Here is an 11869-nt window from a genome sequence, read left to right on the forward strand (position 1 = left end):
GCTGTCTGATATCTGTAACAGCAGTGCCGAGCTCCTGCTGGGTCACCTTGACCATGTGCATTAGGCCTCTTAGACCACATTCACATCAGACATTTATTCCACTGTTATTGAACTTGAAACAGTCATGGTTTCCTCCAATGAATCCTGTGAAGTGTAGTTTGTGAAGGGTGCTGAGAGTTGCTAAGAGACCTCTATTCCCCTCGCAAAGCCAATTCTCAGAATTCCCTGGGAAGGACTGACTATTAAACCACTGTGAGAACTGTATCTCTGTGAGGGAACAGGGGTCTCTTAGCAATTCTCAGAACCCTTCACAAACTACACATTTCAGGATTTTTTGGGGGAAGCCATGACTGTTTCAAGTGGAATAATAGTGGAATAAATGTCTGGTGTGAACATGGCCTTAGTCCCTGTCCATTTTCCTAGGTGCTGCTCAGAGCTTTATACTCAAAGAATGTCCAGTTATTGAGTCCTCTTCTGGCCAATGCTTGGCAGTGGCCAAGAGATGGTGCTGTCACATACAGTAAGTCCTTGGGTTGTTGACATGCAGAATTCCCAGGCCCCAGGTTTAGATACAACAATTTATCCACCTGCTGTTTACATATAATTTTAGTGTTATTGTTCCCACACTATGAAGCTGCTGGCAATATATGCACACACTTTCTCTGACCATACATCATATTATTTACATTTACATTTATATCCTGTCCTTTCTCCCAAAGGTACACAAGACAACACTAATGCAGTGATGTCAGTACTTTGAGGAAGTGGTTTCTTGCCCTCCTTCCACTTTCACCTGCAAAAGCATCACCTTCTGGAAAAGTAGAATGGCAATGTTTTCTAAGTAGTGGATTGTCTATGTGCTGGGTAAAGTGTCTTTGAGGAGACATTCTGCCATGGCTCTGTGTAGATTGGTTCCTTCTGTGCCCTGGACCACCATTGGTCAGCCAAGATTGTTGTGTGACTGCAGTTTGCCATGGATGATGTGGATGAGCCTGTTATATAACTACATTATCTGTCTCAGAAATTATTTACAGAATGAATATATTGAAGGGTCATATATTTACGTTTGGTAACACTCTTGACTTTGATGTTTGGTACCAGATTAAATTTTAGAGATTCTTTTACTACTCTCCATTCAGGAAACTGACTTCCCAACAATAATTGCCCAACAAACAACACACTGTACTATTTTCATTTCAATCGTCCAAAGGATTATTATTGGGGCAATTCCCCCCATTATCATTCTTAAGAGGAAAGGTTCATAAAGCATGTCATTTCACAAGTACAAATCAAGTACAGAGAGAAGGAAGTACTTGCGGGGGTATAACTGGCAAACCTTAAGCAGTGTTTTACATTATTTTGTTTGGTTTTCTTCTAACAGTCACAACTATTTCAGAACAAGATGAAAATAAACATTCCAAAATTAGTGCATTCTTAATTTCTCCTAATTAAGTGTCCTTTGCTGTTCAGGTCAGGCCTCAAGATAATTATGTAGCATTTGGGGAAAAATATACAACCCAATAGCCCAGCACTAGAGGCCAAGATGGAGAAGATTTCCACAGTCACCATGTATTTCCCCTTGGTGCTCAGGTACGAGGGAACAAAGGATAACCACACAATGCAAAACACCAACATACTGAAAGTGATGAACTTGGCTTCATTAAAACTGTCTGGCAACTTCCTGGCATGGAAAGCCACAGTGAAACTGATAATCGCCAAGAATCCCAGGTAACCTAAGACACAATAAAACAATGAGAATGAACCTTCATTGCATTCCACAATGATTTCTCCAGCCAGAGAGTGCATGTCAAAATCTGGGAATGGAGGAGCAGTAGAGAGCCATACAACGCAAATAATGTTTTGAATAAAGGAGCAACCAAGCAAGATACAGTTTGTGAATCTTTTCCCCACCCATTTCCTTATCCTGGATCCTGGTTTGGTGGCCATGAAAGCTAGAACCACTGTGATGGTTTTGGCCAATACACAAGACACAGCAACTGAAAAGATAATGCCAAAAGTGGTTTGTCTTAAATAGCAGGTCACTATGTGAGGATGGCCAATGAACAGCAATGAGGAAAGGAAGCAGAGGAAAAGACAGATGAGCAAAGAGTATGTGAGATCCCAATTGTTGGCTTTGACAATGGGAGTTTTATGATGTTTAGTGAAGACTCCAAACACCAAAGCTGTGTTCAGAGAAAAAGACAGAGCCAAGACAGCTAAACTCAGCCCTAGAGGTTCTGAGAAAGAGAGGAAATGAAGAATCTTGGGAATGCATTGATCTTGATGCTTGTTTGGAAATTTATCTTCTTGGCATTTGAAGCAATAATTCATGTCTGAAAAATCAAGTAAATGATGCATAAGTTCCACAATTTACCATACTGTCATAGCCATTACTTTCAGGAACATATTAGAATGCACAATCATGCCCACCATGTGGTGGTGGCAAAGATATCTAACTTTGACACAATCATGGTATCATCCGGAAAAGTACATGCTCTATCAATTTCTGTAATCATGCCTTCATTCTTCTTTTGACCTTTAGCATTGTGCGTAAAATGGAGTGAATGTATATGTTCATCTCCAATGATTTTTATTTGTCCAGAACCTATATTTCTTTGTAACATTGCTCTAGCTGAGACACATAAATTTGAGCCACTAGGAAGTAAATATAATTGAGACTTCAAAGTAAGTGAAGTGCCACACACATTTTCATTCATATACAAATAATAATGGTAACAACAATACAGGCTACAGTTTTCAGTGAACAGTTGATGCTGCAATTCATTATTTGTTTATTTTGGTACAAGACCAGCAAATTTAAAACAATAAAATTGTAAACATTGACCAGATCAGGTACAAAATAGTTACAACAAGTAGTTTAACAATAGTTTAACAAGTGTTAAAATGCTTGGGCCAAGCTCGATGCTGCAATTCTATGCTACACTTACATGGGTGTAATTCCCATTAAAACAGGGATAGCCAACTAGCGTCCTCATAGATTGGATGGATGGATGGATGGATGGATGGATGGATGGATACAGGCATATCCCGCTTAACATTGCTTCACTTAACATCACCTTGCTATAACGTACATGCTCCATACGTCCCCATATCCCGCTTAACGTTTGCGCACTTCGCAATAACATACACTTTATTGGCATGACGCCGCTGCCATCTAGTGGTGATTGTGTGCAGTACAAGTGAAGACAATTGCTTCACTTAAAGTTTATTTTCGCTTAAAGTATACTCTTCGGTCCCATTGCGAACGTTAAAGCGGGGTATGCCTGTAAATAGATAGATAGATACGAAGGGGCCACCAGTACATCTTGGTCTAGATACAGCCCATAAGGAGTGGGTTAACCTCTCATAACTTAGAATTGGTGACATTATTTCTGTGGTGCATTTAGGAGAACTGAACTGCTGCTAAGGAGACACAGTTGAGATATATTAATAAGACTGTACATGGTATCTCCTACCTTTTTGGTTTGAAATCATCCCATCCGGACATGGATCACAATCGTAGCAACAGAATGGTTTCCCCTCCTTTTTTTTGCTGTAGCCTGGATAACAGTGGGCATTACACACTGCAAGCGGCACCACCTATCCATATAAAGAGCAGAAAGTGTACTTTTCTTTTGCATTGTAAACAAAGAATCCAACATCATCTTGTCCCCCATGCTGTTTAACATCTATATGAAGCTCTTGGGAGTGGTCATCAGGAGATCTGGGGTGAGGTATCAGCAGTATGTTCATGATATCCAGCTTTATTTCTCGGTAACATCTGAATCAGGAGAGACTGTGCAAACTCCAGCCCAATGCCTGATCTTGGTGGTGGGCTGGATGAGGGTCAATAAACTGACTCTGAATCCTAGCAAGATGGAGGTGCTGTGGGTAAATGGTTCCCAAGTTCAGATAATTGATCAGTTGCCTGCCTTGGATGTGATCATACACCCTCTGACAAGGCAAGTTTGTAGTCTGGGGCTGCTCCTGGATCCATATTTGTTGCTAGAGGCCCAGGTGATCTCAGTGGCTAGGAGTGCCTTTTACCAGCTTCAGCTGCTAAGACAGCTGCAGCTGTTTCTGGACCGGGATAGCCTGACCACTGTTGTCCATTCACTGGTAACCTCTGGGCTGGATTACTGTAATGAATTCTATGTGGGGCTGCCCTTGAGGTTGGTCTGGAGGATGCAGCTGGTGTAAAATGTGGTGGCATGACTGCTCACTTGGGCAGGATACCGCCAAAATGTTACCCCACTGCTGAAAGAATTGGCTGCCAGTTAGCTGCTAGTCCAGGTTCAAGGTGCTGCTTTTAGTGTACAAAGCCCTATACAGCTTGGGATCAGCATACCTGAAAGATCATCTTACCTCTTATATACCCAGTTGATCACTGTGTGTTCAGGTGAGGACCTCTTGCATATAGTGTTCCACACAACATAGGAAGTGGACCTTTACTGTTGTGGCACCTACATTTTGAAATTCTCTCCCCTTAAATATTAGACAGGTGCCATCTTTGTTATCTTTTTGGCACCTACTGAAGACTTTCCTCTTTCAACAAGCCTTTTAAGTAGATACCTTTGTTTTGGAATTGCTTTTTAGGATGTATTTAAAGATTTTTTAAAAACATATTTTTGAGTTGTTTTCTTTTTCAGATGTTTTTAAGATGTTTTGGAGGGTTGGTCAACAAGGAATGTGGCCCTTGGGTCAAGAAAAGACAATTAATCTCTGATCATGATATGTTCTTATGTAGGGATTCTAATTATTCTAGATATATTAATAAGGTGTAAAATGATATTACCTCATGTATGAAGGTACAGATATGTCTTAGTGTTTAGCCCTTGTCAAATGCTATGTGTGAAACGACATTGTCTTTTAAAAGGGCTGTGTGTTTATGACTGCAGCCATCACTCTGAGGATGCACACCCACCATTTGCACCCCTTCCTTTCATGAATAAATGTAGATGTCTGACATGAGGAAGCATATGTACAAACTCTATGCATGTACAATTTCCCAGATCCTGGAACCCTGATTACCCAGGGTTCCAGAACCCAGGAAAGCATTAATGCATAGAGATCTATGTGTGTAGGCTTCCCAACCTCAAATATCCATGCTAAGAAGGGTTGGGGCTGGCAGGAAGCTATGCATTATCAAGAGTTGGTGATACCCCTTTATGTATGTAACACGTGAAGGAGGCTTCTGATTTATGGACTACTTCAGCCTGATTCAAAGCATGTTTATTCAGTTCTACTAAGTTTGAGCCAACTTTTCCAAAATGTGTATAGATTTGCAGCTTAAGATTTATTCATCCATTCATAAGAATATTTATAAATCACCTTTCAGCAAAAAGTTCTTAGAGCAGTTTACATATTAAAAGATGGTTTACAAACACATTTCTATAAAGTTGTTTTACACTCAACAGCAGTCTCAGCATGTGGATCTTCTACCCTCAAACAAAGAAACAGACCCCTTCACCTTAGGCCTGATTGTCTCCACCCGGTTAGGGTGATTGTCTCTGCTGGGTTAGGGTATCTTGGAGAACAATTCCTCCCTGGAAGCACCTGTTACCCAGCTCCAAGACTAAATTTGGTAGTGAATCATATAATGCCTAAGAAGGAGGGAATGGCTCCACACATCTAATTCCTCAGGCAGCTGACTTGAAGGCACCTGGAATCCTCAAATTTGGGAGTTTGATAGAGTTGCCCCCCTTCATCAATGTCTGTGGGGATTCTGGTTGATTTGGCATTGGAAAATAAATAGTTTCCCTGGAATAGTGACGGAAGAGCCGTTAAGTACAATTCCCTCAGTTTTTCAGTTTTTTCCCCAACATTGAATTTGGTTCCCCACATTTCTGCAGCAATTTGCAATTTTTTTAATCCTCAGGAAAATTCCAACATTTTTGTGCAATTTCTCTCAATAAACACATTTTACTATATATGCAGTTTTGACTAATGCACATATCTTTGCAAGCAATTATATAATGTATGTTTGTATGTTATTTTCACCAATGTGTTCATTTTCATGCACACTTTCTGCTAATATATGCATTTTTGTAAACATTGCTTTGTTGGAGAACTGCTTCACAAAATTCAAGTAAGTGCACATTTCAAAGGATGGCTGTTGAATTTCTGCCCCCCATCCTTAACCTGGAAGCATCTACCACCACCCCCAGATCAGATTGAGGTGCATGACAAATAACATTGACCAGACAAGGAAGACAAAGTTGCTCTGACTATATAGTTCTTTCTTCATCATGCAAGTCTCATACTGCTTAATTTTCTTATGGTAAATATTTTGGAATATTCCTGTCATAGTCTTGTAGACAAAAGATACTGCACATCACAGGTCGATAACTTGTTAACCCAGAATTCAACAGAATGGAATTTGCCTAGCAAGGTGGGTAAGATTATTAATAGTGGAATATATTGAACTTTATATCTTCAGTTCCAGTGCATTAAACCTGTAGTGCGATCTGACCTGATTAAATGTGCTGTGCCATGTGATGGCCTCCTGATTCACAGTGAACTCTTGGCCTGGCAATGCCTGTGGATCTATTCTTCCTACTTTCACTCGTAAGAAAGATTGGTTTGGGAAAGTAACCCAGTTTATAATATCAAATCCAGAGGCTAGTTCACCATTCTCGTCTAAAGACACTGTGTCCCCAGCACTGTTGTTAAATGAGATATGCTTCAGGAAAGGGTGAAGCTAGATTGAAAGAGGCAAACATTGGTTTTACAAAATGACGAAAAAATAACAACACAACAGACCATCTTTCTGGCTCTTACAGAGAAAAAAAAGTAGGTCATGCAATGAAAAGGTCAGAAAAGTGTTGAGAAACAGCAGAATATAACATTTCAAACATGTATTTATGTACAATAACTAGCAAGTGATCATTGATAGTGGGGAGGTGGAAGAATTGCCCATGCACTCACAGGTCAAACAAACATACACTCTTCTCTCACACATAGAATATAGTGTTATTCAGAAATATGCATATTCTCTGATCAGTATGGATAGCTTCAAAAAACATGCCTTTTCTTTTATCTCTACATTAGAAGTGTGCAGTCTGTCCCCCCATCCCATGCTGCTGTGAAATCTTGGAACGTGCACTATACAATTAACATTTCTTCTTCTGTGCAATAAACACACAAATTAGGCTCTATGATCCATTGCTATGCATGACTATTTTCTTCGTAATTGATGTGCAAGGCAATACCACCAATATAGGCATGTTAAATAAAAGAATTCATGCCAATTTGACTCTATCGATGTACTCAATGAATTGCATGTCATCACATATTAGATAAGCCACGAAAAGAGGATTGTTCTAGATGTGAAATATTACCTGCCAATGTTGCAGATTTCGATGATTCAGTCTAAGACTATGTGCTATTGTTCTGTGGTTTGTTCTGGATGAGTACACCTTATGTAAAGTATGTGCAATGGCCTGGACTGAATTATAGATGCTGTAGCTTTGACCAGTCATGCTCATTTCAAAAAGAGCACCAGGAAGGCTCTCCAGCTTCTCTTGGCCAGTGCAAGTAGTTATGTTTTTGTGGTGCTCATTAGAATCAGAAAACAAGCAGTTGAATGCCTGTTGCCAAAAGATCCCGATAAAACCATCCTCTTTGGCAGAGTCAGGATGTAGGAGCTGCAGGAATTCTGTAAACCCCAGTATGGCATTTGAATGAATTGCAAAAGACAAGGCACCATCAAATACTTGTATATCAATGCCCCTATGCAGTGTTTCAAGTGAGAAATCCCATTCAGCTGTCATAATCCACACTTTGGCCATAGAAATCTCTGCAATACCTTCTAATAATGAAAAGAAATATATCATCCATATCAAAGCTGTCATAGTCTGAGGTTCAGCACATACAACCAATACTTTAACTTCTGAGACTATTACAGAAAAGGACTTGGCCCTGATTAATTCTAATGAACTGAAATTATCTAGAGCATGAGATATGGATGGTGTTTTTTCATTAAAGGCTGTACAGATTCCATGTTGATAGAGCATTGGCATCAAGGTTTGCATGAACTTCTCTCCGTTGTCATCATCTGATGCAACAATCCCCACCCATGTCCATTGGAAATGCAGAAGTAGATGAGCCATCCCTCTGTATTGATATTGTTCATTTGGGACCATCCGGTAGAAGGAATGGAACTGGAATTGAACACTACTCACTGGAGCTACTACACAGTTGGCAACCTAAGGGGAAATAATCTGTTTCACCATGATGGACAGAAGTTATACTTAACTGTAATGATTCATCTCACTGAACCCGTGAGAGTTTTCTAAAGTAAATATGTAGTTGTATGTTTCAGTGGCATGAGAACTGACAGCATGCAGTGCCAGATTTATTGTTGCCAACATCTTTGTTGGCTTTTTGCACTCTCACGTGCCACCACACTGTTTGCAGCAGATGGGGACACATTTTATTTACCCAACATACTCCCACAACAATACTACCACTAGGGAAAGAATGTGAAACACAGGATTCCCACAATGCAATGGGTGTTGCCACCACTGCGTTTTGCAAGCCTCCCTGCACTTCTTTCCACCTGTGTTGTGGCAGCTTCAAAGAGCAGTACTAGGAAGGAGAAGTGGTTTCCATTGAGTGGAAACACTTCTTCCTCCTTGAGCAAAGTGTGCTCCTACCACCCATCGTATAATGTCAGATGTAGAGTGGGTGGGCTTGGCCAGAGGTTCCCCACCCTTGATGTAGTGCATTACCACCACACCTGCTTGAGGTGAAAAGTATCATAAGAATTGTGTGCCATCAACATATTCAGCGGTTCCCATAGATGTCAAACAGCATGGGGATTAAAACGAAACCCTATTGAACTCCATGCTAGAGGCTTCATGATCTGTGAAAAATTCCCCAGCACCACCTTCTGGAGCAAGCCATTCAGGTATGAGCCACTATGCTGCAGTGCCAACTGCCAACTGCTCCAAAACTCATACAGCTGCACCTGAAGGATACCAGAGGCAATGGTACTGAACATTACCAAGAAATCAAGGAGAATCAGCAAAGTCATGCTTTCTGTTGGGTCTCTCTCCCAATAAAGAGTATCATAGAAAGTGACAAAGACATTGTCAGTGGCATAGTTAGGCCTGAAACTCAACTGAAATGGATCCAGAAAATCAGCCTTATCCCAGAGTGTCTGAATCTGGTTTGCAAGCACTCACTCAAGAACCTTACCCAGGAAGGGTATATTTTCAGTTGCCCTGTAGTTGTTTAGATAATCTGGGGCCAGGGGCTGACTTTTTAGGAGTTGCTTACTGCCATCTCCTTTAGGCAGCCCAGGAGTACTCCCTCTTCCACCTCCTGGCCCCATTCATCTTTCTCTCCCTGCCATATTTAATAAGCCAAGAGGGGCAAGTGCATAAGTGGTTGGCTGCACTAGTCCAAGCACCTTGCAACATCCTCAACATCACAGGCAGAAACTCATCCAACAAGAGTCGACCAGACAGTACCCTGGACTCTGGTCTACCTGCCACATCTTTACTGTGTAAATCCCAGTGGATGTAAATTATTTTACCCTCAAAAGTACTTGGGGAACAGGCCACAGTAGACTGTTGGGGGTTTATCCACCAGGCTACTATGCAATAAGTCCTGAACCATCTGAAAAAGTTTAGCTGGACATTATAATGAGGACATAATGGAGACAGCAAAGATGAACAAAGGAGAAATGAAGACCTGAGGATATAGGAGGATAATATTGTATCAGAGTTGGAAAAGCTTTATGGTCCATGAATGCATTGTACCTGTGGAATCTTGTAGATGCCTAAGATAGTAGCCATGTGAAAGGAGGTGTCTGAATCAAGTCCTCCAGTGACAGCAATCAGATTCTTTTGTTTGTCACATTTGAAGTTGGGGATAATTTTTTCTGTGGTGGACAGAAGATTCAGGGTATTCTGATGAGTCATCCTTGCATTTGTGTAGCTGTCATAGATGTGGAACCCCAGGCTGACATTTGGTAGCATCTTGGGGTTCTCATTGATCTCCTTGACGGCAAATACCAAGGAAAGAACATGCTGGTATTTCTTCGATATTGCCCTAAAGGAAGATTTATGTCATGTGTACAACAGATATCCAACACTTTATGAAACACCATTCTGTGAGAATTTCACAGCTGATATCAACATAGCTGCTAATATCTTTTATTGCTGGACACTAAACATCATTAAAAGCCACAAAAAACAAGGGAGACAAAATAAAGTAATCAGCTTATACTATAGATATAACTGTTGAAGAGCAGATGTCAGCAAAAATGACTTTCTCCTTTATTATGACTTGATGAGATTGGCTATCTCCCCCTCTCATGCCCTGCAAAAGCGCATAGAGCTGAATGAAGAAATTGGAAAAACAACACTCTTTCCCACTTCTTTGCAGCTCTATGTAATTTTCAAGTACTTTTCAAGATTCAGATCTGTACCTGAGCTGCTGAACAGAAAACAGGGTGGCTGAGAAGGTAGGAGGGAAGTGTGGAGGGTATAGGAGGTAAAAGTAAAAAAAAAAAGAGTGACTGGGGAGAGCTAAAACAAGTGACTGAAGGAAGCGGGTGGGTGAAAGAGGAGTGCCACAGGAATTGGGGCAGAGGAGAGAGAGAGAGAGAGAGAGAGAGAGAGAGAATATACATGAATGCATGGACATAAGTAAAATGGGACCTCTTGAAATTGTATAAGCTTTTCATCCCAGTCACCATCAGATCACAGATCTCATCTGTCTTCATTGACTGAACTATAAAAAAAAATAATCTGCCTATTTAACTACCTACCTTCCTACTTACCTATTTATCCATTTGTTGGGGCAAAAGGCTAAGGCTGCACCACACATTTAAAGCACATTTAAAACACATGGCTTTCCCCAAAGAATCTGGGAACTGAAGTTTCAGAATCTGGGAACTTGGTAAAGGCGCTGGGAGTTGTGGCTCTGGGAGGTGGAGCTACAATTCTCAGGATTGTTTGGGGGAAGATATACCCATTAAATGTGTGTGAAATGTAATTTAAATGTATTGTGTCAAAGAGACCTAGGTTTGTACTCTCCACTGGTACTTGAAATATGAATTCTGCCCAGCAGTTAGATCCTCGGTGTCTGAGAAAAGCTGCTATTAGAGCTTGCCTGCTGTTTTGGGTAGCTGACAACCTCCTTCCCCTCCTTCCTTCTTGCAACAGCAGCTAGATACTGAAGGAAGAGCAAAAGGAGGAAAATATGTCCCATCCCAAAAGCATCATGCAAAAGGAATTGCATTGTAAACATTCTTTGTACATATAATGGTGACAAACATACTTTAGATATCATATGCAGATTGTTTTTTTGAATATGACAGAACTTGCATGACTACTTGGGAGTGGATATGACCTAACCAAGTGCATGAAACAGAAGGGGGGGAATATACTTACAGAAGTTGATCTATGAATTTTGTTTTGGGGGGTTCACTAAAATGTAATTCTTCAATTACACATCCAAGTTGTGATGTCATCTCTCCAATGATTAGGTCCCCTTTCTGAAAATACTCATATGGAATCTGGAAAGGATCAGTTATGGCACACACAACATTGTCTTCCTTTCCCTTAGCTGAAGGCAGCTGCAGCCACAGAAAGACGAGCAACCACAAAAACATTGCTGCCATCTCAGGACATATCTTGATCTAGAATTCTCTTTTCTATCTAGGATCCACCATCATCCAGTTTATAACAAGTGTTCCTGGATGGCTCCATGTTCTTTTGATAAGAGGAAATTGCCAAAAATAAAGCAGAGGCAAATGATGCTGTCCAAAATCCCTCATCCTAATTCTCATCAGATACAGTTATATTTTATTTAAGTATTCAGATTGTGCTTGTCACTGCCTTTCTAGCTTCAGGCA

General features: G+C 40.7%; 1 protein-coding gene across 1 annotated transcript; it reads right to left on the reverse strand.

The window, feature by feature from the left end:
* Positions 1 to 1434: 1434 nt before the first annotated feature.
* Positions 1435 to 11635, reverse strand: LOC133367607 (vomeronasal type-2 receptor 26-like). The gene is made up of 6 exons (XM_061591703.1): positions 11406 to 11635; positions 9768 to 10059; positions 7341 to 8207; positions 6473 to 6700; positions 3477 to 3600; positions 1435 to 2333 (listed from the first exon to the last, which is right to left on the reverse strand). The coding sequence occupies exons 1-6, from the start codon at positions 11633 to 11635 to the stop codon at positions 1435 to 1437; spliced, it is 2640 nt and encodes an 879-aa protein (XP_061447687.1).
* Positions 11636 to 11869: the final 234 nt, after the last annotated feature.

This window comes from Rhineura floridana, chromosome 11 (genome assembly GCF_030035675.1).
Source record: "Rhineura floridana isolate rRhiFlo1 chromosome 11, rRhiFlo1.hap2, whole genome shotgun sequence".
Classification (NCBI taxonomy): Eukaryota; Metazoa; Chordata; class Lepidosauria; order Squamata; family Rhineuridae; genus Rhineura; species Rhineura floridana.

Coding starts and splice junctions, on each gene's coding strand:
- LOC133367607 (XM_061591703.1), bottom strand. CDS start 11,635: ATGGCAGCAATGTTTTTGTGGTTGCTCGTCTTTCTGTGGCTGCAGCTG. Junction 10,060..11,405: donor AAATTCATAGATCAACTTCT/GTAAGTATATTC, acceptor ATCTTCCTTTAG/GGCAATATCGAAGAAATACC. Junction 6,701..7,340: donor GAAATCTGCAACATTGGCAG/GTAATATTTCAC, acceptor CTTTCAATCTAG/CTTCACCCTTTCCTGAAGCA.